This window comes from Aspergillus vadensis (assembly GCF_003184925.1).
Source record: "Aspergillus vadensis CBS 113365 unplaced genomic scaffold BO88scaffold_19, whole genome shotgun sequence".
NCBI lineage: Eukaryota > Fungi > Ascomycota > Eurotiomycetes > Eurotiales > Aspergillaceae > Aspergillus > Aspergillus vadensis.
In genome coordinates, this window is record NW_020292057.1 from 103,773 (window position 1) to 128,175 (window position 24,403).

The 24,403-nt window shown below is 50.8% G+C and overlaps 6 protein-coding genes across 6 annotated transcripts; 3 read left to right on the top strand and 3 right to left on the bottom strand.

Annotated features, from left to right (window-relative positions):
• Positions 1 to 800: 800 nt before the first annotated feature.
• Positions 801 to 2,535, top strand: BO88DRAFT_86484 (uncharacterized protein). The gene is made up of 6 exons (XM_025713206.1): positions 801 to 1,140; positions 1,202 to 1,320; positions 1,374 to 1,435; positions 1,484 to 1,509; positions 1,564 to 1,913; positions 1,963 to 2,535. Exons 1-6 carry the CDS (start codon positions 963 to 965, stop codon positions 2,215 to 2,217), a joined length of 990 nt encoding a protein of 329 aa, XP_025560557.1. The 5' UTR covers positions 801 to 962; the 3' UTR covers positions 2,218 to 2,535.
• On the bottom strand, positions 2,534 to 3,848 carry BO88DRAFT_86530 (N-terminal protein methyltransferase). Its single transcript, XM_025713207.1, has 2 exons — positions 3,689 to 3,848; positions 2,534 to 3,627 (listed from the first exon to the last, which is right to left on the bottom strand). Exon 2 carries the CDS (start codon positions 3,571 to 3,573, stop codon positions 2,854 to 2,856), a length of 720 nt encoding a protein of 239 aa, XP_025560558.1. The 5' UTR covers positions 3,574 to 3,627; positions 3,689 to 3,848; the 3' UTR covers positions 2,534 to 2,853.
• On the top strand, positions 3,803 to 5,625 carry BO88DRAFT_369369 (ribosomal N-lysine methyltransferase). Its single transcript, XM_025704142.1, has 6 exons — positions 3,803 to 3,982; positions 4,052 to 4,666; positions 4,729 to 4,786; positions 4,843 to 4,905; positions 4,973 to 5,084; positions 5,170 to 5,625. The coding sequence occupies exons 1-6, from the start codon at positions 3,848 to 3,850 to the stop codon at positions 5,522 to 5,524; spliced, it is 1,338 nt and encodes a 445-aa protein (XP_025560559.1). The 5' UTR covers positions 3,803 to 3,847; the 3' UTR covers positions 5,525 to 5,625.
• Positions 5,626 to 6,859: 1,234 nt separating this feature from the next.
• On the bottom strand, positions 6,860 to 16,025 carry BO88DRAFT_86695 (FMP27 family protein). Its single transcript, XM_025713208.1, has 3 exons — positions 11,208 to 16,025; positions 7,078 to 11,156; positions 6,860 to 7,029 (listed from the first exon to the last, which is right to left on the bottom strand). Exons 1-2 carry the CDS (start codon positions 15,801 to 15,803, stop codon positions 7,218 to 7,220), a joined length of 8,535 nt encoding a protein of 2,844 aa, XP_025560560.1. The 5' UTR covers positions 15,804 to 16,025; the 3' UTR covers positions 6,860 to 7,029; positions 7,078 to 7,217.
• An 818-nt stretch (positions 16,026 to 16,843) lies between these two features.
• Positions 16,844 to 19,882, bottom strand: BO88DRAFT_445208 (uncharacterized protein). The gene is made up of 9 exons (XM_025710191.1): positions 19,271 to 19,882; positions 19,132 to 19,209; positions 18,745 to 18,995; positions 18,523 to 18,687; positions 18,417 to 18,447; positions 18,076 to 18,201; positions 17,841 to 17,954; positions 17,662 to 17,778; positions 16,844 to 17,579 (listed from the first exon to the last, which is right to left on the bottom strand). The coding sequence occupies exons 1-9, from the start codon at positions 19,521 to 19,523 to the stop codon at positions 17,269 to 17,271; spliced, it is 1,446 nt and encodes a 481-aa protein (XP_025560561.1). The 5' UTR covers positions 19,524 to 19,882; the 3' UTR covers positions 16,844 to 17,268.
• A 2,043-nt stretch (positions 19,883 to 21,925) lies between these two features.
• BO88DRAFT_86751 (translation initiation factor 4B) lies at positions 21,926 to 24,216 on the top strand. Its single transcript, XM_025713209.1, has 7 exons — positions 21,926 to 22,140; positions 22,241 to 22,297; positions 22,354 to 22,398; positions 22,460 to 22,462; positions 22,519 to 22,587; positions 22,662 to 22,952; positions 23,006 to 24,216. The coding sequence occupies exons 1-7, from the start codon at positions 22,137 to 22,139 to the stop codon at positions 24,022 to 24,024; spliced, it is 1,488 nt and encodes a 495-aa protein (XP_025560562.1). The 5' UTR covers positions 21,926 to 22,136; the 3' UTR covers positions 24,025 to 24,216.
• The last annotated feature ends 187 nt before the right edge of the window (positions 24,217 to 24,403 follow it).

Sequence of the window (24,403 nt, forward strand, 5' to 3'; positions counted from 1 at the left end):
AGATACCGTGCTAGCTGCATCATCCAGTGGTACGGCCCGAGCTACCCTGAAATCGGGACGGGGAGCGAGTGGAGACGCGGTCGGGAGTGGATCAAGAGACCCTTAGATAGACACTTCATAAGTATTCGATGTGCATAGCAAACTGCAACTGCTAGGATTGATGATCACCGGCTATTCTGTTTAGAGTAACCCCGGCACATTCCGAGTCTTTCCTGCCAAATTCGGTCTGTACCGCCTCAAGAGGGAATGGAATGGGTCAGCTGATGCTCTTAAGTTATTCCTCTGGAATCATGTTATGCGCATCCACCAAGGGCATAACCAACTCGACTTAAGCCGATTCTATATCAAAGCTCCCTTATAATCTTCTCATCCACTGCTACTGTGGAGGTCAATTTAATGTACGAAATGTATGGATGATACTATTTTCCTTCCGTCGCTTGGATGCCTGTTCCATTCCCTGCAACCGCTTGGTTCACATTTCTGCGAGAGAGATAAGCATACCCCAGAATTTCCTGTATGTATGGGAAAAACGATGGTGCCCTCACTCCTTGCAATATTCCAGGTGAAGAAACAAAGAAACCACGATGTCTCACATATCCTGTGCAGAACCGGTCTGGAGCGCGGGATCGACAACTAGCAGCATGACATCACGGCCCGGTTACGTCAGGCATCACGGCCAAAACCAACCGATGCCGCCGATGGCAAAAACACTTCCACTGAAAGCCTTGGGCTCGTTTACGAGGCGTCCCTGCCGTCGTTTCCGGCCTTTCTGGCTTATCTCTCGTCAGTCAGATTGACTTCATCTGGGATTTGTCCTTCCTGTTCCTCCCATTCCTATCTCCGTCCTCTCCCGTCATGTCTTCCCTTGTCTCTCGAATACTATTACCATAGACCCGGCCATTGCAGATTGCGTGAGACTGACAGATTAAACTTCGCCCACCCGCACCACAACTGCCAACTCAATGGACGAGGAATCGAGGCCCGCTGCGTGTCCTGAGCCTCCACCGCTCCCATACTCCTTGCGCTCGAGGAAGAAGTCCATCGCTATCTTCTGGACAATCTTCGTGATTGATACTCTGGCCCAACCGCTCGTCCTCTACTGGGCGCTCTGGTACGCCACTGATCTTTCGCATAATCTGGGTACGTGAAATCGGCCTCTCTACCTTATTCCTGAATCAGTCACTCATTCACTGTCCTATAGTATTCAGTATTGTGACGGCTTCGTTAGGAGGTGTATCGGTATTTGAATACTTCTATCGTCTCTACAATTTGTTCCGGAAAGACTCGCGAGCCCGGCCATTGAACGCTAGGAAGGGATGGGTACGCCTTCCGTGGATATACCTTGTATAGAAGTGGGCGCTGACCGGATGTAGCTGGATTTCTTCCATATCAATTTCACCATCGTCTGGTTGATACTGGCGATTGAGCTGATTGTGTAGGTGTTGCTAGCCATTTTTTCACAACTAGACTAACATCGTCACAGAGGAACCGTTCCAGAAGAACCATATGGTAAACCTATCTCCTCGCCTTATTTGTGTCCCCGCTAACTCGTGTGGTAAATAGTCCGACTAGTCGCCATGGTCCTTCCGACGGTGATGTTTTACTTCGGTAGCATGTACCTCGCACTCGACATCCTTCGTGTTTGTGGTGTTAAGGCGCCTTTCCGGATCTCATCAACACCCAAAGGCTCGACAATGCCGACCGCCCTGTATGTTTTGATCGAGGATGTAGTGGCAGTTGATGGGGGTGGTGGTCAGATCTACCGATATGCGCTTCGCACCCGATACCTATCTAGCCCGTACTTCCGGCGTATGCTGTTCCAGATGAACTGTTTCTGGGCTGGGGGATCTATCGTTGTCGCTGCCGCCATTACGGCAATTATATTCACTGTTTCAGAGCCAGTTGCATACACTGTGAGTGAACTTCAAGCAACTAAAGCACTTGGTACTAAGTGATGTGTAGCTAGGATGGTCGTTACCGTTCGCATGGGCCGGCCTCTGGACGTTGGTCACGATACCTTGGGTCCAAAGCGATCTTCGGCGCGAGAAAAAGGCTTGGGCAGAAAACCGGGGCCAGGGAGGTATCCCGTACACCGACGACCCTGATGCGCCCAGTGGTGGTCGGACCAGGCTTGAGGCGATGCAGGATCATCTGCCAAGTTTCGTGCCTTGGTTCCGAGAGAAGCAGGCTCCCCCGTCTACACCGAGTGATCATTGAGGTATGCCGAAAGCCGCAGGGCCTTACCCGCCGCGACGCTACCAGACCGCTGAGTGATGAGATAAGGAAATTGAAGAAAATTTTGATGATGGAATGTTTACGACGGCTTGAGCCACTGTACTATATACACCGATACCCTGCTTGTTCCCACTTTCATACATGATCTGTTATGCTGTCTGGCCTGTGTTTGGAGACTGCATAGCCATCACACACTCCTTGATCCTGTCGATAACAACATGTCTCCCAGGGTTGTTGATTTCGCATTGGCATCACTTCTGCAGCTAGCATAGATAGATATGATACTTCGTACCAATTCAACTAAGCACTCTGCATCTCGATCCGCTCGCAGCAGGTGTGCAAAGCCGCTGGTCTGCGACGGGTTTTGCAATTTCTCTCCTTAGGAGTATGCACGGCACCGCCTGGGTATATTGTCCGCTGCGCACAAGTTCGCATCCCTTCAAGGGGGGTTGCGCAATGCCAGCGTCCGCACTGATAGTCGGACGCGAACCTCGGCTCCAAAGGCATAAGCATCCGTGATGATTCGGACGTCCCAGCGGCAGACGCTACCCAGCACGTCCGACAAGCCAGCTAGACAGCACCGCCGTATCACGTCACTGAATAATCTCCCAAAGACCCTCAAGTCGACGGTCTCAGCGCATAAAACCTCACAGGCAACAGCTTAAAATTCTTCGGAAACCCCAATTGCAACTCCGACGCAACAAGCACCAACCCAGCTTCCTTGAACAGCGTCCGAAGCTTCTCATCCGTCCTGGTCACACTACTATCCTCCTCATCAAACATGTCCAACCCATTCGGATCCGTGGATTGATTCTCCTTCACGATCATTATCCCCGTCTCCGTCAAAGCCTCCCGACATCGAACAAAGTACTCCCTCAATTGCACATCCGTAAGATGACCCACGCAGAACTGCGTCCAGATCAAATCGTACTTGTTCTTCTCAGGATACCAATTCTCCAGACCCATTGTATAGATATCCCCGACAACACCCGTCCGCTTCAGCTCCGAGTTCCGAATCACCTCTGTGAACTTCTCAATGGGCTCGACGGCATCGACGCGCTCGCATACTTGGCTGAGGAGGCCCTCCGTGACGCGACCCACGCCCGCGCCGCAGTCCACGCCCAGTGGGAGCTTCCCTTCCGTCGGGCAGTTGGGGATCATGCGACGCACTTTGCCGAGGAAGGTCTTGGATCCTCGGAGATCGATTCGCGTGTACCATGGGTACGAGCCTAGCATGCCCAGCATGGTCTTTGTGTTGGCGGCGACGGAGTTCCAGTAGCGGAGGGAGGCGGCATGATCGATGTGCGAGTCGGGAGGGGCATCGCTGGGGGTGGACATGGTGTGCGTGGCTGCTGTTAGCAGTTGTGTAGCACAGCGCAGCGCGGTGCAGCTCTATAAACAAGCTTCAAGTAAGTAAGTGAGTCTGAGTACTCCTGCAAGGGATGTATCCCACCCGATGTGATGTTGTTGATGCGGGATAAAATTTCCCTTATCGATCGGCTTATCTAATCGGTGCAGAACTACACCAATCGATCATCCACGATTCCTATCGGAGTCAAGCGTCAACAGATCTCAACGGCGTGGTTCAGTAGCGCAGAATTCAAGATAGAAGATGGATGATTCACCTGGCGACGAGCATATTGCGTTCATGCAATGGGCTGAGGCGTCGGGGATCAAAATAAAGGGCGTCACCCCGGCACGATTCCCCGGCCGACGGTTGGGGATGAAGGCGACGCGAACAATAAAAGTAGGCTGCTGAAATCTGTACTCCTAGACCTAGGGATGAGATACTATGGTACATTGCTAATTTACCTAGAGCAATGAGATTATGCTCACCATTCCTGTGGACCTCATGCTGACTATCGACTCTATCCCATCATCATTCACATCGCAATTTCCCGCTGGGACATCAATACACGGGATAATGGCTGCGTTTCTCACACATGGCGATCCAGCTCTTCTGAAAAATCTCGATGCTTGGCGGAGAGTATGGCCCTCGTTTGATGAGTTTGAAGATAGCATGCCGGTCCTCTGGCCCGCGCATCTTCGGGTATCGAATTCAAGCTACGAGGCCAACGCCAACCCTTCCTCAGCAGAGAAACAAGACCAAGATCAAAATAAGGGAAAAGTCCTCCTTCCGCCCTCTATCTCTGGAAAATGGAACACCTTCTCCAAAGTTCCCGTAGGCGTGGACTACGACACGCGATATCAAAACCTACTCAGCCAGCAAGAAAAGCGCCTGAAAGATGCCTGGGCAAATGTCTTGAAAGTGTACCCGGAGACTGAGTGGAAGACGTTCGCTTATTACTGGTGCATTATCAATTCGAGGAGCTTCTATTATGTCTCTCCTGGGAAAGACGAGCCAGAGGATTGGAATGATGCAATTGGAATGGTCCCGTTTGCGGATTACTTTAATCATGTTGATGATGCGGTGGGTTTATCCCTTGTCTATATACCATCTGTGCAAGAGTGTGTTATATTGATGATATGCAGGCATGTGATGTTAATTTTGACGGAAAGAAGTATACTTTCCGAGCAACGCGGCGATACGGTATACTCTATCCCCTTTCCCAATGTTAATGAGCGCAGAGGACTAACATCATTCAGAGAAGGGCGAAGAGGTCTACATGAGCTATGGCAACCACTCGAATGATTTTCTTCTAGTTGAATGTCAGTACATTACCCTTGTTTTGAATTTACACCTTAGAACCGACCAACAACTGACCATTAACTAAAGATGGCTTCACCCTCCCCACCAACCCATCCGACAGCATCTACCTCGACGACATAATCTTCCAAGATCTAAGCATATCCCAGAAACAAGAACTAGCGAAGCAGGAGATTTTTGGGTGAGCATACATACCCTCTCCTTCAACCCTGTGCCATGATACACGATCACAAAGCTGCGTACGCGATACTAACTTATATCAAAAGAAACTACACCCTCTCCCACCCCCTCACCCAAGAAACCCCCCTCCACTACGCCGCATGCCTAAAATACATGAATCTCCGGGAGTGGCGCGCCTACGTGAACGGACGCTCAGAGCGGGGCGTCGACGCGCAGAAGACCGCGAACGTGATACGAGGCTGGGTAGAAGTATACCTGAAAGAGTGCATCGGGACGATGGAAATTATCAAGAACAAGCTTGAAGACCATGGAGAAGAGATCGGAGATAGCGATAAGGGAATAGGATCAAGAGCTTGGGAAAGAGAGAAGTTACACATGTTGCTGGATAGATGGGGGCAGATTAGACGGATATGTGAGGGCGTCCTCGAAGAACTGGAATAGTCTGCATATTAGAGCTGCATTGGCAAACCCATTTAGAAGGTCATTTTCAATGTTAGTACTAACACCATGATATACTCTGCATCCCACCCATACATACCTTCAAAGAAAGAAATCATTCATATCCATATTCATTGCATCACTGAATCCTTACTGATTCCATGCTTGATTTACATCCTCCAGCCAGCGACGCTATAGTATCTAAGTTACACAGAGCCTGTTCGATACGTACCACCAAACCGGTTAAATCCACTTTGTACTACAGTTTAAAATAAACAGACTCTGGTAGGAATATTAAATGGCCATCAACTGCGATTACCAGCACCCAGAAACAACCGAGAGTCGATACTAGACAAACTTGTGGAAGAATCCGCTTGCATACGGAGACAGTTTCTCTATCTGACCTGAGAATAGTCTTCTCGCTCTACCATACTAACTAAACGGCTCATCCCAGTGATAGAAACAACATGAACCCGTACTGCTTCAAACATACCTAAATGGCACTCCCCAATAACATCACGCAACATCCCAAACTAAACCCATATACTAACAAACAAAACCTTAAAACATTCCCCTCGACCCACCCACTCACTCCTAATTATACTTCCTTCCCTCTGCCCCCATTCCCATTCCCACTCATTTACCTTGGTGCCTACTACACATACCAACCGCATCCATTGACATCTGGCACCAATTCACCGCCCTCTCAGGAACAACATGTGCTCTCACAAAGTATACACATACATGGAATGCGGACATCTGGGTAGTGATGGTCTTGACCGATGTTGGGAAGCTACGCAAAGGAATCAGAGTTGTCCGCGGACAAGTTGGGATAGTCGCCATGCTGGTGCTCGGTCGGGGAAATGTCATGCTTGTTTGAAGATTACTCCGTCGGGTTCGACGGCATCGGGGTGATTGTTGGAACCCGTGATTTCTCGTCTGTGCAAGTTGTGTGTGCTTTGGTATGGGTACTAGTGCTACCTCTATGGTAAGCATAGCGGCTGGCATAGATTGTGTCTGTCCTATCATACACGGTTTATAGATATGTTATGTCCACTGCGTGTACCAAATAACAACGAGAGCTCCTTTTCTTCTGTAACCTTTCTCCGTACAATATACACCAGCAACACAGATCAAGAGGAGAGCAAGTGTCAAACAGCGCCACTCGCTACTAATATTAATGTATTCCACACAAAAACCAAATATAATCAACTTTACACAAGAAGTGAAGTAAATCACACTATACCCCTGGAACACCTGGAGACATCGATGTCGATGGAAACAGGAAACCAAAAGCGTTGACGCCTATATACGACCCACTGCGCTGGGGGTATCACATGGCAAATGCGAGGCCAGTAATGTGCAGATAACAAATGACGGATTATAATAGAAATGTATGATGCAAAAGCCAGCGGTGAGGCAGCCAGCTAAATAGAGCGACGCGGGCTCATTTTCGAGAAGGTATCAATTTCCGGCCAAAATTGCGGATTGATGTCTTGTGACTAGTCCTATTGAACATTAGCTTGAATGCCAGGCCTAGCTCAGGCATTACTTACGTTTCTTCCGGCTCATCCCAGGTCTTGATTGTCTGTGACCTGGGCATGGCATTGCCTGAAGTCATGGGTCGAGTGGGAGGGTTGACGATTCGGCGTGATTGCTAAAAGCTGATTAGCGGCGTTCTTTACAATTGCTCTACTCAACATACCTCCCAGCGGGCATCCACATCAACTTCGCTCGCAGAGCGGGAGTCCGGTATCACCCCGCTTGGCTCGTGGAGCATACTCGACCCGAGAGAGTTCGATCGCACAAGCGGAGAAGTGCCTGTGCCAGACTTCCCAGAGCGTTGAGACTCTGAATATTCGCTGTTCGAGTCTGCGCTAGCCATGCTTTGAGCGTGATCGGACGCATTCACTGCGGTATCGGAGTAGTGTACAAGCTGGGTTGAGCTGGCCAGCTCCCGGTATCGTTTCTGCTGCTGCTTCGAAGGCCGGTGGTGTGAGAACTTGTTCCCAAGGATGGCGGGCGCATGCGAGATTAGAGCCTTGATAACATCCTTCTTCAGTCGCAAGGCCAAATCGAGGTTCGACCATGTTTTGTTACGGTACTCTAGGACAGGCAACCGGAAAACAAAGTCGTGGAGATCCTCTATGTTGTGCTCTCCCTTGCCTTTGTAGCTCAGACACAACACCACATCATGCACCTTGACGTGGGCAAGCGTCATGTAGTTTGACGCGCGGGACATCATCTGGGACAGGTCATCAGGAGTCTCCTTCTTGCCCTTGTTCGGCAGTCTTCCCAGTGCGAACTTCTTCTTCTCTTCATTATTTCCTGAACCGCCCGATGTGTTAGCGACGGATTTCTCGGTGGGCTGTCTAGACAATATGCGCAGACTGTCCACTGATCGTTTCTTTGTCAAACCGCCACTCGTTGAAGGTCGGATGTGGTTGTTGTCCTTGGTATCCTTATGGAGAGGAGTCAGGGCAAGACCTCTGAGCTGCCGGTGTTGAGACTTCGGTCTGGCTTCTTCCGATAGCGTCAGCGTTGGTTGCAGCCTCAGCTCAATTGCCCCTGGACCCTTCAGCTGCAGATCATCCGTTGAAAGATCACTGTTATCCTGGTGTGCACGAGCGGTCGGGCTTTCTTCCTCATCCGAATCAGATGAATCATCAAGTGGCTTCATGTTCTTAATCATGAAGGGCGAAAAGCCGCCATTCTCGAATGCAGTAGATCCGACGTTGGGGAACATGTACTCGAACACCTTTTGACCAAGTTCCCGCTCCAACTGAACCTTGAGAGGGAAGAGAGACACCTCAAAGTCATCCAAGACAGGGATACCGGCAACTGCCTCCAACATATGCCACTTCACCTTGATCATGCAATCATCAGGGCCGTTGAGGCCGCGGGCCTGGTCGAGATAAGGCACAATGATCTGAGGATAGATGGCATCTGGAAGAAGGTTCAGACCATACAATCGTTCAACTGCAACTAGATTATGGTTCGAGCCATCGCTGTTGTCCGTGCGGTCATATTCAGCATTTCTGAGTTGGAACTCAACCAGCGGCTCCGTCTGGTCCTTCATCAGATGCCAAACCACCTCGCTTGCAGAAATGTTCCAGCGAAGAACCCCTTGTGTCTTCGACATATTCGGGTCAATCTTCCTCTGAGAGGAGGTAATAGCTTTCATCAAGAAGAACAGCTCATCCTCACATTGAGTCAGATCTTTCTCCAGCACCAGCCGGTCTTCCCAGCCTTGCTTATCCAAGTACTTAGCATGGATCTGGAAATGCTCCTTGATCTCTTCCAGCTGTCGAATGCGAGACTGGAGCTTGAAAACCATCTCCGGTGCACCTCTCAAATCACTGCAATCGGATGTGAGCATGATCCTCTCCAGGCGCTCGTTACGGACCTTCTCCAGAGGCTCGCTATAAAGAAGAAGGTCAAGAATGATGATGTACATAGAGTAGTACTCGGCGGAGTCGCAAATCGCACGGAAGTGAGGAAAGTCGACGCTAATATGGTCCATCCTCGGTTCCGTATCATGCACACTATACTGTTGGTCTGACTGCCCTTTCGCCACCTCCTCGTTGTACTTCAGGCGGAGGTTGTTGTACTTGTCGTACCGCAGACTAGCCGAAGTCTTCTGTATGATCCTTGAAAAGCCAAACGGGTTCAGTTCGAAATCAAACAGTGCCTCAAGGTTCAGCCAAGGTGGCCATGCGGATCCCGGAGGATTTCCATATTTGTTGCCAGCATAAAATTGTAGATGATTCATCAGGCTCTTTTGCGTAGCCACGAAGAACTGGGCTCCGTCCATGCAAAGAGAAAAGCGACGCTGCACGAGACCACTGACGTCGTCGGACACCCGCTCCTTGTCCATGATAGACACGACTTGAAGTTGCATGCCTTTCGCGGCGACTACCAGAACAGACTTCTGGTTCTTCTCACTCTGCAACTGGATCTGCGGAGCAATGAGTCGCAAATGGTAGCTGTTCTGAGGTGTGAACTCCGGTGCGATGTTTTCGCTGAAGTCATCAGACTTGGGGACGCTATGTCTCCTTTGGTCCGATTGATGCTCTTGCTCTTCTGCATTCACGTAGCGCTTTGCATCACTCAACAATTGTTCGATCCGATCCTCGATACTATCATCATCCTCGCTGTCGACAAGTCCGCCAGCATCCGATGGGCGTCTTGAGGCAGTCCGGAACAGTTTAGAATGCTTTTGCTTGTTCTTGTTTTGTTCATCGACAATATCGAGGATGAATTTGACAGCTCTCCGGGACATGTAGTACACGAATCCCCGGCGCTGGCTGACTTGATGGATATAGCGCAGGATGATGTTTCTCAGAGAATTGTTCCATTTCAACTGGATATTGTGGATGATGAATCTGTTGTTGAAGTCACTTGCCAGATCATCGTCAGGAGTGGAGTACAAGCCATCCATGTCAGCCTCCTTGCCATCATTCGTCGAGTCGGAGTCTGTTCCCATCCGGGAAGCGCTGTCTTGGACGAAGGCTTCGGGGTTCCTTTCCGTGGGGAGTTTTTCTTCCCGCGCAAGCTGCCTCTCAATTCGCTGGAGCCCGGCAGTGAGGAAAGTCCGTCTTCGGTTCAACGTTTCTGCCTGTCTAAGATAGTCGTTATGTTGACTCCTGAGTGCGGGGTCGGGATCAATCTCTTTGGCAAGACGGAGTTCCTGCTCGCCGATAGTACGACTACAGTCGCGAGTCTGCGCCTCGACGGCAGCAAGTCGGTCTCGGATGAGCTCCATTTGTACCCGACGAGGTTCATTATTCTCCGACATGACGCATTCATGGGTGGGCTCATCACCAAAGGTGCTATACCCTGTTTCGTCAGGCGCGGTCTGGCCGTGGTCTGTTTGCCGGAAATAGGTAAATCGTGGCGTAAACGCCAAAGGCAGGATCTGTGTGCGCGGGTTTGATTCTTGGGGTAGTATCCAATCCAGCTCCACGAAGTCATCCATGTCTATCCAATCAAGGTTCTGGTCGGGTATAGTAAACCGAGACAGGTCAACGGAAGCCACAGGTTGTTGGAAGGACGATATGATGTCGTCTTTATTTTGCTCAATGTCGTCAAGATTGGTGCCCTCAATACTGGCCGAGACAGCCCTGAAATCCGCAGACTGCAGATCCAATTCCGCTTGGTTGATACGCATCGCGCTTGCCTTCGTTTGCTTCAGGCGACCCTTTGCCAGGGTCTTGACTTCCTCCCGTCTTTGATGTACATCAAGCTTCAGGCTATCCAACCGAACCTTAATGCCGGTTGCTGTCACCACATCCTCAGCATAGTCTTCTCGGTCCTTGTGCTTGTAGATGTGAGCCACAAACAAAGGAGCGAAAAGCAGTTGATACTTGACAGTAGCCAGATGACGGTTGAATTTCTTGCTTGTCTTGGTGATACCAGGCCACAGTGGTCCTTGTCGGACAGGGAGTGACATGACACCCGAGAAGAGAGACCACCAGTTGAAGAAGTGTGTGAAGAACCGAGGGGTCAAGTGGACAGTATTGTAGCTTGCAGACGGCTGAACAGAGTCGACGGACCAATTCCTGCTTTCAGGGGCTACAACGGAAATTGACAAGTGAATGTGGTTACTGCGGAACCCGCGGTAGGCATCATAAGTCTGTCCAGAGTTAGCTGCTTGAAATCGACTTGTTACGGGATTTTGGCCTACCTCTCGCTGTGCAGGGTCGACATGAACGGGGTTCTGGAGCACAACTTCATAGTGCGGTTTGAAGTCGAATGACCGTTGACCTTCGTCCACGTTACGCTCGAATACCAAGCCGGCAGCCCATTTCACGTCACCAGAAAGCTTCATGACAACCTTCTTGAAGTGAGCGGCGTTCTTCAGGTCGCTCGACGTGGATGTGCTTTCCAAGTCCTGAGCTGTGGCTTCCGCCATATACCGAGCCTCATGACTGTAGTCCGGTATCGCCAGCACGTACTCTCCACTCCTGACGCTCATGAATTCCTTGGGATCATCACTAGTATGAACTTCCCATCTGACATCTTTGCGCCAGCACATGACGAATCCGCCTCCGAACCCTGTTACCACATATGGATCACGCGAACCCTTTAGACGAAGATGAACATCTCCATCCTCTTTCCATGCAACCTTGATCCGAGAGTGGAAGCTAAGTCTGATCTTATCCCAGAATCCAACCCTATCAGAGGGGTCGATTTCTGTCTTGGTAAACCCTTCGATGATCTTCATCATATCTTGTATCACAGGCTGATAAGACATGCCCCATGAAATGCTCGTTGGTAGACTCGTGTTGATCTCAATTGTAGGGTCGGAGTAAGTTTTGACAGGAGAGACAGATCGCCAGACTTCAATCGCAAAAGGAGGGCTCGTGGTCCCATCTGGAAGCTCCGTAGAGGGTACCAGTTCAAGTTTAACTTGCCTCGCCGACTTATAGTCACGATACTCTTCGGCAATGACAAAGTTTGTTCGAAGAGACCAGCTGGGCAGCCTTGGAGACTGACCGGGACGTAAAGCTGGTATGTGCAGCAAATCCAACGGATAGTCCCTCAGGTTGACGCGCGCCTCTCCCATTTCCAGCTGTATACTCATGGGAACAAGCAGCGCATACTTCATGGACATCGGCATGCCTTTGCCGATGGTGTTGAGGAATTTGGGGTAATCTTCCAAGGGGAAGAAAGGTTTGTCAATGACAAGGTTGATGTCACTTATCAAAGCGGCCAAGAGAGCAGGTCTGTTCGGAATTGAGAGTACAGTTTCCGTTTCTTGAACATCTTCGGGAGCCTCATCAGCACCGGAGAAAAGGTTTCGCACTTCCTTGATCGACGTGCCCTGGAACCGTAGGGCAGAGTCGATCTTGTCCTTCCAGGACCGAGAATTGTGTTCTTGGAGACGAAACCAGGCATTCTCGGCTGAAACCTTGGCTTCGCAGGACAGGCAGGCAGCTCCCTCGGTATCATAGCGGAACTTTTTTCCTCGGCCACGCTTGTCATCCTGCAAGCTCTTCCGCGGTTTAGGGTCGGCACTCTTGCTTCTCCTGGACTCTCCGCTAACACGTTCACTACGAAGTGTCCGGTGGCTTGATCGAGCCCGAAGTCTCGACGAAGAGCGGCGCTGATCCGATTCCTTGATCTTTTGTAATTTCAGCTCGAATGCCTCCTCGCGGGCCAAGCGCTGGCGCTGCTCTATAAGACCAGTGCGATAAATGCAACCAAGTTTCCACTCGAAAGCATCATCTTCCAACTCAAATAGCAGAGCCTTGCTGCGCAATGACACCCTGGGGATCTTCTTGGGCTCTTCCGGTTCCCTGACTGATCCAAATTCAGCCGAGTGACCCTTGAAGCGTTCATGAAGCTGCTTAAGTGCTTTCGAGGTATTGATCACGTTGTCAAAAATGCGATGCATTACCATGTGATGCGGTACACCCAATCGAATGAAATCAGCCCAGACATCTATACTCCTTTGCTCGACAAGATTGGTGCCATGTTTGAGTTTCATCTTACGTAAATCAATGCGAACGTTGTTCATGCTTATGATTCTAGCCCACACACCTTTGAGTTTTGGCGCTTCTGCGTGTAACCGGATAAGATGTGCTTTCGCAAATGGAGCGGAGAGACGATGCGAGCCAGCGGTCAACCCGTAGATTTGAACCAACATTGGAGGATCAGCGGGCATAAAGGTCTTGAGCTGTATGACAGTTGCTCGGACATCATATGTCATGAGCTCGCCCCTCGCTGACGGACGTGGTGATGGGGGGTAAGCGAATTCCTTTTGCACAGGGGACATGGGCGTTTCAGGTATATCCGGTGACTTTCGCATAAAAGCGTCCTGGACCACGGACATCGCAACACCGAGGCAATAGTAGCGGTACAGGGAGTATTGTAGGTAAACGCCCTTGAACACCGAATTGAGGTTACTAATCGGACCAAGACGATCACTCATCGTGCTTAGGGCCACCTCGAATCTCGGTAGTGAGAAAAAGGGTTCGGCCTCCAGATAATCTTCGGATTCAATGACAAACCCCTCGAAGCCGCGGACATGGAGGGCAAGCCGTCTTCCATCTGTAGCGCCCACTTGTTTCTGTCTCGGAGGCGACGTAGGGGGGAACCGGAAGGACGACTCATCGCCTATGTAAGAGTGACTTGGGGTTCGTCTTCTCGCAAAACTGACAGTCGTTGGTTCTGACTTCTGGGCTCTGTAGTCTGCGGTCCACGATTGTAGCTGGAAGGAGACGCCGCGCGAGACCTCAGAGACACTCGTGTCGACACCAGCAATCTCCAAGCTGAGGCCAGTTGCTTCGAATTGAAACCGGAGCAACCATGGCGGAATTCGCCTGAGAACACTGGGTTTCCGCTCCTCAAATGACATAGAGGCCTTTCTTCTGTGCCGCGTTTGAGCCCGGAACTGCTCAAGTACTTGATGAATGCCACGGTTCACTTCATCGTTGACCATGTGCGCAGAACAGGTATTCAGACTCCCAGATGCAATCACGCGTACTTCTGGCGAAGCACTAAGTAGCACCTTGAATTCCAAGCTCTCGGTCGTCAGAAGATTATGTTTCACACCGGACGGGGTTTGATAGTACAGCTGGTGCGACGCCACCCGGTAAATGGAAGAGAGCGAATAGTGAACCCCGCCTTCAGATGAATGTGAAGATTCAATGTCAAGAGATATAGAGGATATAGAGGAAATTAGTAGATTATAATCGTCGTCAGGGGTGTCGGAAGGCTTGGAAATGGGGAGGACGAATCGAACCACGGGTTCGTGAACCGATACTTTGATACTGGCTTTGGGAAGAAGCCTGGAAATCAAGCGATGGTTATCTCTCTTCTTTCCACGAGGAGATGCCTTCTTCGCTTGAGTTAACCCTAAGAGCCGAGAGACCTGCTTTGGCTCTAGATCGAGTGATGGGGACGTCACCACCAAATTAGCAAATAGTATGTTGGTATTGCGCTCCTCCGGGTTGTGGTCATCGAAGGAGCTGATCGTCTTTGAAGGGAGCGTAGTCTTGATGGTTGTGGTCGCCATTGGGATATAAAGTATGTTGTCCGTCTCACCTGAGCAATCATCCAAAGTGACCGACAAAGAGATGGCCGCCAGGAGAGCTTGATGGGCGACATCATCGCGTTGGAAATACATGCGATGAGCAGGACTCTTTTGGTCCATTCGGTGAAGGTCAATGCCTAACTCATGCGATACCACGTTCAGATACACGGGGTTCTGTTTTGACGAAGGCGGCTCAAAAGCTCGAGTTAACCTAAAGAAGCTCAGGGCAACCTGGATCCCTTGTATACCCCGAAGGATTGACCCAGCAAACTCCTTGGAGTCAGCGACTGCCTGCACAATGGTGTCGTCTCGGCTTCCGGGCTGATCCAGCTCCTCCACAAAGTCTGAAAAGGAGACCTCGTCATCGGTCTCGATATTGGTAGGCTCCACCGACGACTGCCGAGACTGTTTGACGCGCTGCATCAGAGTCATCACATCATCGTACGGGATATGCATGCGCCCAATCTTGAAAGCGATGGACGCATCTCTTAGACCCTCGAGATCTTTGTGGAGAAGCCCATGTATATTGACCCGAACATTGTCCAGCACTTCGGTTGGCTCCGCTCCGTCTATCCCGAGTAGCACATTCTGTACATTCATCACCCACTCTGCCGGTCGATGCTCGTCGGGGCCCTGGTTTTTGCGCCGAAAGAAGAGTTTGCCTCGATCCACCATCTTGCGCCTCGTATCGACGCCTAAGGATAAAGATCCAACCTGGATCTGACCAGCTTCCACGAGATTGATGGTCGTATTGACGGCTACCACATCCACCAACTTCAACCAATGTATTTGCCGATGCAGTCGTTTCACTTGCTCCTTCATGCGGGTCAGCTTCCGCCATGTCTTGCTCCGCTTGGGTATAGAAGAGCTGTCTTCCCGATTATCCGGCGCGGTGGACGACTCTTTCTCTGACGGGGCTTCCAAAACCGATGCATCGGGCTTTGTGGCGGACTTCTTCCCCTTTGCCAAAGCTGAAGGATCCAGAGTCAATTTCAGTTCGGTCAGGCGAATGCTGAGCCATGTCGGTTGCGCAAACGAGGGCGGGTGTAGAGAGAGGCCGAGGCCACGGAGTTCGATCTGGACGCCATCTCGGGGAACATATGCGATGCGGCGGAGAGAAAAATAACCTATTCGTTGAATCGAGATTCCGGTCGCAATCCGAACGATAGCGAATATGAGGAAGGAGGAGAGGTAGAGGAGGAGGAAGCCCACGAGGACCGTGGTCGGGCTAAAAAGCGTCATCGTAGTTCGCGGTCAGTAGGACCGATCCGTTGCACAAGATGGGCAACCGTCCAACAAGAGATCATGGAGAGGCGTTTCGGAGACTGCGGAGTGATTCTAGACGGAAGTGGTGAGTGAAAAATGACTAGAGGGAGCAATGGTATGCCTATGCAACCACACGAGCTCCCCCGAGCAGATCCAGCGCAACCCTCCTGAGGAGAGGGGATGGGGGGGTTGTACTTCGGCGGATCCGGGAAAGAGAACAGGTCTCCGTTTAAGGGTAGAGCTGCAGAGGGGTTGAAAAAACGTGGTGAGAGTAACGAAACAGGCGTAAGTCAGTCATGCTTCTTCGTCCCTTTTCTCCCCTGAATGTAAATATTGATTTGTTCTTCGTCCTTCACCACCACCGTGAACCCAGTTGCGTTTATGATGAAAGGTGAGGACGATCGGGAGGGCGAGCCATAGATGCCAAACCACTGGAGCGGCAACCTGTCAGCGGCGGAAAGGTCGAACCCGTCGCGCTCAAGACTGGAAGCGGAAAGCCGCCCACTTTTTTTTTTCTCCCAGGCTGGCAATGGACCAACGAGGGGGTTATTCTCTGGCTGGACCGTCCGGCTGGCTCGGCATTGCTGCTTAGCAATTTACTTAACTGGCAAAAGATGTGGGTTTGCCCGCTGCATAGAAAATAAAAAAGTAAAAAGCAAGCAAAGCAATTCGACGCACCTTCCGAGCCTCAATGGGCTGCTGCAGTCGATCGGGGAGCATTTTTCCCTTTCCCCTGGCTCGATGGGACCCGACCTCACACAAAGCTTAGCAGCGTGTTCGTTCTTGGTTGGACTCTGTTGGATTCAGGTATCTATCTATTCACCTACGAACACGGTAGTTGGCATCTTCCCTCCTTGAATTTAGCGCAACATTCTCACCAAGTATCGCTTGATTGGGGATTCCTCACGAAACTTTCCCAACAATATCCAGAATGCTTCTTGGCGTGTGGAGCGGAAAGAAACACTTGTCAATCGCGAATACTCCGTAGTGTTCCATGTAATTAGGGTCTGCTTCATGATCATACAGGGTCTTGTTTCAAATTAAAATACATGGGTCTGGGAACAATATGATACATGACAAAAGGTAAAACTCCTTCTGGAGGCTTCATGGAAGCGGTGGCACCGGCATCCGTAGCCAACTCAAAGGTACGGCAGATCCGACCATCGTGTTGTTGGTCGAAGGCTAAAGTCGCAACCTCAAAACCTCCTGAATAGCAGCACAACATCATTGCAAAGCTGAGTGCAAGTGCAACACACAATGCTGCCCGGATTTCCATCCTAGAGGGAAATTGAACGATCTACGTCCATCCCCCGATCACACAGTCCTCTCCTTAACATACTTAGATCGGACATGTAAGATCGGCCCCCAACCATTCGAGAATGGCCGTAACTTTTCTCTTTTTCACCCATAGCCAAGTTGCTAGTGGCCGTCTAGAAACCGACTACTTAGCTGCAGGATCCGAATTTCCCGATTCGAGACCACTAGTCTTGAGCTTTTCAAGCTCCCCGATCTTGTCGTCAATGAGTGCGATCTCAGCCTCGATACTCAACACTTTCTCGTTCAAGATACCCCTGTAATCGTCATCTGAGAGTGACTTGAGCGGGATCCATTTGGAGTCGGCCATCCGCTGCAGGAACGGCTTAGACGTCGTATTCGCGTTCTCCATTTGCCAGGTGTCGATCGCATTATAAGAGCTTTGCCCGACATAGCCTAGTAGCGAGAAAACAACTAGCCCAGGGACAAGTCGCCCGCCTAGCTCCGACCATCAGTAAACCAACCACCACCACCTCTTTCTCTCTCAAATGGGAAAATGAAAGGATGCTACCAAACTCACCCATTAGCCTCGTAACAGCCCCTCCGGCAACTCCTCCAGAGAGGGCGCTGACATAAGCCCGTTGCTTAGGGGTCGCCTTGTCTTCATAGTGAAGCTTCAGAATGTTGCTTCTCAACCCTGTAGCAGCAGGCTTGGTATCATTTCCACTTCTATAAGTGATAGACGAGAGGAAGACTCACACCAAAAGGAGGCTCCACATGCAAACCAGTGGATTCCGCAAGAGATAGAATGAATGACGGGGTGAGGAGACCGAATGACTCCTGATATGCCCCCGTATATGAGACCAGCCGACCCTATTAGAGAAAAGGAATAAGTAAGTAGGGCTGCTGCAATGAGTCTCCGGCATATGTTTCCTGAGTTGAGGCAATACAAGCCGGCCAACCAGTCACCGGGATGAGATTCGTAACTACTAACCACTCACGGCTCCCACCTTCAGAGAGGAGGTCAATACATTAGGCTCCGGATATAACGATTTGGTCTGTCCGCTCATCTTTGCGGGTTCTGGCACTGTAGTCCGCGACTTCAGGTCAGAGGCATATCCTGGTTAACAGTTTCAATCAGCATCGTCTCTCATGCAAATCCACAAGCGTGCACGTGATTCACGCAGGCTCGGGATGCTTATCTAATCCATCTCCCTCCTTCTGCCAAGCAGGAGTATGATTGATACAATGGCCTGCTTGTTATCTATCTGATGCAGACAATATACTGTGTTAAGATTCTTGTGGGACACCTTAATGCCTTAGATACACACATACTATATACAAGTCTCTCGCAAGTAAGATAGCTCTAGAATCTATGAACCTGGTCCTTCGAGAAGCCCAATCGGCTCAAGATTCCTTCAGGCGATCTTCTTGTTCCAACCAAAGAATCTTCCATCGCCGGAGGACCGCAAATGAAGACCTTTGTATTCTGCGTCGACTCCTTGAATGTGCTCCTTAAAAGCTCCTCATCGATGTACCCTGTTCTGTAAGGGGAGTTCTCTTTTGGACGGCTAACAGTGTATATGTAGTTGAAACGGTCAGGAAACTCTGTGGCTTAACGATCAAGTTCATCCTTCAACAGTAGATCTTCCTCGGAGTTGACTCCAAAGATTAGAGTCAGTTTCGTTCTATCCTGAGGGTTCTTCAGGATGCCTTTGATAAGCTGATATATAGGCGTGATTCCCGCCCCGCCAGCCAAGAGGTAGGCGTGGGAGAACTCATTCTGCTTCCACTGATAGCCTTTCAGTGAAGTCGCAAACCTAATTGAGTCTCCTGGTTTCAAGGAGTGCAAGTAACCACTGGCCTTCCCGTCCGGGTATTTCTTGACCATAAGTTCTATACGTCCTGGTTCATCTGTGTATTTGATGTTACTTAGCAAACATGGTCCAGGATACGCATATCCCTAAGCACGCGCAGGTCTCATCTCTATGATAGATGGACCATGTCTATGTGTTCAGGCTGTGTTGAGTCGGACACGGTATGAGCTCACCCAAGTCACTTATAGGAGTATATGGTCGAATTGTAGGAAGCCAGTTCCCTTCAGGATGGGTGATTGCTAGGAGGGCGGCTGTTGAATGTTAGCAGGATATCCTGACGATAGAGACTGTCCGTCAAGGGGCCAGTGTTACATGTCAATGTCAGGCCGCTGCGGGCGGATTCGTTAGGGTATTCGAAGACTAGTCGCTTCGTGTTGTGATTGACGGTTTTGGTGCTCTGCAAGCGCAAAGTGGTGAAACCCAGCCCAGAGAAGACTGCTTTTGGCTCGTTCGATTCCGCGAACGCTGTTGAATATTGCTTCGTGCAATATATGCCCAGGCCTGTAAAGCTGGCCACTCCAGCAACCTTGATGGCCTTGGGGATTGTGCGCTGGATGATAGTCATCCTGTGATTGAAGAACCAATCCTTTATCAAGATGAGAACGAAGAAAGCAAAAATGAGCGAGAAACATTCCCGAAATCCATTGGGACTTCACGGCCTAAATAGGCCAAGAGATCAGTAGTATACTCCATCTCGCATAAGGCGAATGATCACTGTGGACCCAGGGACAAAACAATTGCCTCAGAGGAGCATGATTCGTTGGACGAGATCAGTCGATAGACTATCGACCCCGAACTAGGGAGACCAGATCGGGAATATGGTAGAGAGGGGGACTGCAATGATATACAAAGTGCAGTCCCAAAGACCGAGCAACATCAGATTCCAAACCCCGACAAAATCCGAGACCCTGGATGATGTCAACGACAGACGGTGGTGTGTTTGTGTGCCTGACGGCAGCGGGTCGGTGCCTTGATCTTCCCGCCATCAAAGCGGGTCCACCGAGTAAATGCAATCAACAATTTGTGACCACTCCATTTATACCCCTATGGCTTCGATATTCTCATTCCATTTGTAGCAATTCATTAGGATTCGCCTGTTGCCAAGCTCACATGATTTCAACGTCGTTTGAAGACCACCCGGAGTAGATCACTCCATTCAATACATTACTACAGTCTTCGAAAATAGTACGCATGATTGAATCTTCGAGAACAACTACGATATATATCACAATACTTATCGTTGTCACGTTATACTAGTATTACAGCAGCACTTAATCATGCTATGGCATTCACTCTTCTTAAACTGATTGGGCATGAGATCGACTTCCGCCATGTATGCATAGACTGACAGGGTATTTGGCGGCCCGCAGATCCTGACTCCCCGCTGCGGGACGCATGGGGAGTGGAGTGCGGGTCGCTCAGGTTATACAAGTAGCTGGCGTGTTGACTGGATCAAAGATGTAAAGAGGCCCTTGCAGTTCCTCTGAAGAGCAGCGGGGGCTGTGCGTTGACCTTTGCATTCACAAGAAATATAAGATTTGGCTGGTTGGACTAATGCAGGCTTCGCGAGGCTTCATGAACAAGCCATACGGAAGTCTCTTGAGCAAAGCCACGGAATATTGCGCCCTTCTAAGATAGCTCTGAGACTGTATCTACTGCGCGCAGCCTGGTTTGCATCTTCTCTTGGACGCTTGTCTACATTTGGAACCTACATTAGCGTCCATGTGCAGCGTGAGGATGCCAAAGACGTGCATCAACCGGGCTGATGAAGAGCAAGATATGTCCTTAGCCCCGAGAAATGGCGTACGAGCCATTTCAAATCAACAGTTGCTCATCACCCTTCACTTGCCAACTGCAAACGTTCTCAAACTCCATATTATCCTCGCTGTACACTAGGCGCACAATCCCAACCATGTGGCTAGATCCTTATGTCCAAATACGTAGCCGCTGCCGGTACCGTCGGATAGAACTGTGACAACCTAGGAATATCCAAGGGTTGAAGGAACTTGTAAGTGGGCAAGTCCTTCGAGTGGGGGTTGGCATTGCTGTGTCTTCAACAAGTGTAGAATATCACCGAAGACGCTTCCTTCGAATGGACTGATGGGTAGTGTTTGAGTTGAAGCCGACAGCGTTTCTCGAAAACTAGTTGTCTTCAGTCGTACTTTGTTTCGTTGTGGACACGAACGACTGTTGGGAAATCGACAATCACCGACACACCCGAACGTACGGAATAGTACCTGAATAGCACTGAGCAATAATCTTGTACTGTACGTTCAGTCTGTGTATATTGTCTTCCGATTTCCTAGTCACCATCTTGACGTGGAGATGTATTTTAGGATGGCGTGGGGGTCACGGGCTTCGGAGGTGAATGGTGCCTAGCTTCATTAGTAGCAATGCCTTTTTGCTCGACGATCGTGAGTCTGGATGAGGAACTGCCAAGAAGACATTCGCAGACAGAAAATGAATCACTACTGTGTGTCATAGCAGTTCACGAGGGAGTTAGTTTGATAAATTAGCAACCTGGAAAATGCAGGTGAGAGAAAGGGAGTGATTGCAAGTGATGTCTGCGTGTCGGTTAAGTGCCGTTCCTAGTATGGAACCAACCGCGCAGACAATGAAGACAAGAATGTCTGGCCCAATGCGGAATGGGGCCTATTCAAGCGGAGAACCGATGAACAAACAATATTCACCACTATAACAATAGTAGTGACAAGGGACCAGAAAAGGGAGACGAGTTTGACAGTCCACAGTCACTTATACTCATTATCTCATCGAATCCGACCGAAAAAAGACACCGGGTGGAGAGGAGAAAGAGGGGCGGAAGGAGAGAGACACACTTTCTCCGCAAAAAGGCGAGGGAAAAAAGGTGGAAAAAAGCCCTCGGGTTGGGTCGAGGCGGCCGACCCAAAGCCGCACCAACACTTTTTTGAGGCTGACTTTTCTAGCGTCATCACTAAAATTTATCCTCACGGATTAACCTACTTTCCCCCTCTGTCCTTCACTGCGGAGCTGTCCTGCATTCCCCCCATCACTCAACGCCCCTTTGGACGTCCACTATCACTCTCGTGATTTCTTCCCCGTCGGAAGCCCCCCCTTTAAATCCTTTAGAAGAACCTTTATTCTGAGACGCGCACAGGAATCCCCTTGGCGCGTTTCCCACTTCTGAACAACCGCAATCATGGGTACGTTTAACCCCTCCTCGTCCGGCGCACTGTCCCAATTTACGTCAATTTCGCATCCTCTGAATTGTCCTGGATACTAATGGCTTTATTCTACGTACAGCGCCCTCTAAGCAGAAAGCCCAGAAGATGTCTCTGGGCAACTTCTTGGCCGATGAGAGTATGTCCCTGTGCATCCATATCGTCGCGGGGATGAACGGTGGCTAACAGGAACAGACTTCGGTTCTTGGGCCGACGAGATGGAAGATATGCCTTTGCCTTGTAAGTGACGGATTCCTTGCCTTTGGTTTATCGCTCCCTGCTAATATTGATGCCTTTCTAGCCGGTACGTTGTACATGATATTTCTTCCTTCGATCCGATTGATGCTAAACTTATATCAGCTCCCGCTCCGTCCAGCTTCGGTCGCTCTGCTGCGCCTTCTTCTGGCTTCGGAAGCAGCTTTGGTGGTGGTACGGAACTCGCCCCTATGTTATTGCTGCATTTCTGCTCCGATATATGTGTTTGATGCTGATGGAAGTACCAGAGCGTGAGCGTGGTGGCTACGCCGTGAGAGAGCCCCTTCCTCTTCCGACCCAGCCCCCCTACACTGCCCATGTTGGAAACCTGTCCTTTGATGCGACTGCCGCCGATATCTCCGACCTCTTTGCCGACTGTGGTGTTACCAACGTCCGTATCGTGGAGGACAAGTTGACCAAGGCCCCCAAGGGCTTCGGATATGTCGAATTTGAGACTGTTGATGGTCTGAAGAAGGCTCTTGATCTTTCCGGCGCTACCCTCCAGGGACGTTCCATCCGCACCAGCATTGCCGAACCTCGTAGGTGTCCTTTCTCAGGTATGATGATTTGCGCCAGCTGACGGTACCTATAGCCAAGGAACGTGATGTCAAGGAGTTTGACTGGACCCGCAAAGGCCCTCTGCCCGATGTTCCTCAGCGCCGTGTGCCCGACCGCTCCTCTTTCGGACGCAACCTCGACAACATGTCTGATGCCGGCAGCGACCGCGGTAGTGGCCGCCGCAGCAACTTTGAGAGTGATGGAAAGTTCCGTGATTTCAGCAACTGGGAACGCAAGGGCCCTCTCTCTCCCCCGCCTGTCCGGGAAGGTGGCCGTCCCCGCAACAACGAAGCACCTGGTTTCAGAAGAAGCTCCCCCGCCTGGGGTGAGGGACGCTCCCAGGATGGCTCCCGCCCCCCGAGACGCGAATTCCAAGAACGCACCCCCACCGCTGCTGAACTCGATAACGCCTGGAGATCCAAGATGCGCCCCGACCAGCCCGCCAAGGAGGCCAGCAACCCTCCCTCTCCTGCTGCCGCTCCCGCCGCCCCCGCTACTCGCCCTCGCTTGAACCACCAAAAACGGACTGTGACTGAGGCCGTCTCCAGCCCCACCGCCAACACCGAGTCCAAGGCTAGCCCGTTCGGTGGTGCTCGGCCCATCGACACTGCCGCTCGCGAGAAGGAGGTTGAGGAACGTCGCCAGATTGCCATCCGTCAAAAGAAGGAAGCGGACGAGAAGGCCAAGGCCGAGAAGACTGAGAAGTCTGAGAAGACCGAAAAGCAGCGTCCTGCCAAGGAGCAGCCCAAGGCTGAGAAGACCGGTGCGCCGGCTGATCCCAACGGCCGCGATGTCGCCGAGCACGCCCAGGGTGGCACGAACTTCGAGATCCTCCGGCGGGCCGGTGAGGACGAGAGCGGTATGACTGCCGATCAGGATCAGAGCGAGGAGGCTGCTGCCAAGAAGGCCGAAGCCTCGACCGACGCTCCCGCCAGCAAGGCGAATGGCAACTGGAGGGCCGGGCCTGCCGAGGCTGGAGCCGACGACGAGGGCTGGAGCACCGTGAGCTCGAAGCAGCGCAACAACCGCCGTGGCGGCCGCACGTTTGCATAGATCAATGGATACCCCCCAAGCTCGTCATCGCTTGACTGAAAACCTTGCGCCATGGTCCCCGAAGTGCGTGTTATAAAGCGACCAGACTTTGCTTCTAGCCCTCGTTGGGTCGCCGATTTGCTGCGCAACACTCGTGGAGATGGCCAGGTGGATTTTGGTTAACGTCGATGTCCGTTTGTTTTGATGTTGTTCAGAGTCGTCCTCAACTTCTTTCGCTTTCTCCTTTCTCTCTTCCTACGGGTTGCCGCCTCCGTCTGGATCTAGGATTCAGGTCTAGTCCCCTTGTTTCTTCCGTCAAGCATGTCGAAAAGTTTGTTCTTTTCCCCAAATTTCCTAGTGTGTGTTCTTCACGTTTCTCTGAGCTAGTTATTCCCATGTA

What these genes read in the sequence shown, in the direction of transcription:
- BO88DRAFT_86484 (XM_025713206.1), top strand. Translation starts at nt 963, where the DNA reads ATGGACGAGGAATCGAGGCCCGCTGCGTGTCCTGAGCCTCCACCGCTC. An exon ending in TGATCTTTCGCATAATCTGG is followed by an intron (nt 1,141 to 1,201) that starts GTACGTGAAATC and finishes ACTGTCCTATAG; the next exon opens with TATTCAGTATTGTGACGGCT. An exon ending in CAGAGCCAGTTGCATACACT is followed by an intron (nt 1,914 to 1,962) that starts GTGAGTGAACTT and finishes AGTGATGTGTAG; the next exon opens with CTAGGATGGTCGTTACCGTT.
- BO88DRAFT_445208 (XM_025710191.1), bottom strand. Translation starts at nt 19,523, where the DNA reads ATGACTATCATCCAGCGCACAATCCCCAAGGCCATCAAGGTTGCTGGA. An exon ending in TACTCCTATAAGTGACTTGG is followed by an intron (nt 18,996 to 19,131) that starts GTGAGCTCATAC and finishes TCAAATACACAG; the next exon opens with ATGAACCAGGACGTATAGAA. An exon ending in AACTGACTCTAATCTTTGGA is followed by an intron (nt 18,688 to 18,744) that starts GTCAACTCCGAG and finishes TAAGCCACAGAG; the next exon opens with TTTCCTGACCGTTTCAACTA.
- BO88DRAFT_86530 (XM_025713207.1), bottom strand. Translation starts at nt 3,573, where the DNA reads ATGTCCACCCCCAGCGATGCCCCTCCCGACTCGCACATCGATCATGCC.
- BO88DRAFT_86695 (XM_025713208.1), bottom strand. Translation starts at nt 15,803, where the DNA reads ATGACGCTTTTTAGCCCGACCACGGTCCTCGTGGGCTTCCTCCTCCTC. An exon ending in TCGACCCTGCACAGCGAGAG is followed by an intron (nt 11,157 to 11,207) that starts GTAGGCCAAAAT and finishes AACTCTGGACAG; the next exon opens with ACTTATGATGCCTACCGCGG.
- BO88DRAFT_369369 (XM_025704142.1), top strand. Translation starts at nt 3,848, where the DNA reads ATGGATGATTCACCTGGCGACGAGCATATTGCGTTCATGCAATGGGCT. An exon ending in TGATTTTCTTCTAGTTGAAT is followed by an intron (nt 4,906 to 4,972) that starts GTCAGTACATTA and finishes CATTAACTAAAG; the next exon opens with ATGGCTTCACCCTCCCCACC. An exon ending in GCGAAGCAGGAGATTTTTGG is followed by an intron (nt 5,085 to 5,169) that starts GTGAGCATACAT and finishes TTATATCAAAAG; the next exon opens with AAACTACACCCTCTCCCACC.
- BO88DRAFT_86751 (XM_025713209.1), top strand. An exon ending in CGGAAGCAGCTTTGGTGGTG is followed by an intron (nt 22,588 to 22,661) that starts GTACGGAACTCG and finishes TGGAAGTACCAG; the next exon opens with AGCGTGAGCGTGGTGGCTAC. An exon ending in CACCAGCATTGCCGAACCTC is followed by an intron (nt 22,953 to 23,005) that starts GTAGGTGTCCTT and finishes CGGTACCTATAG; the next exon opens with CCAAGGAACGTGATGTCAAG.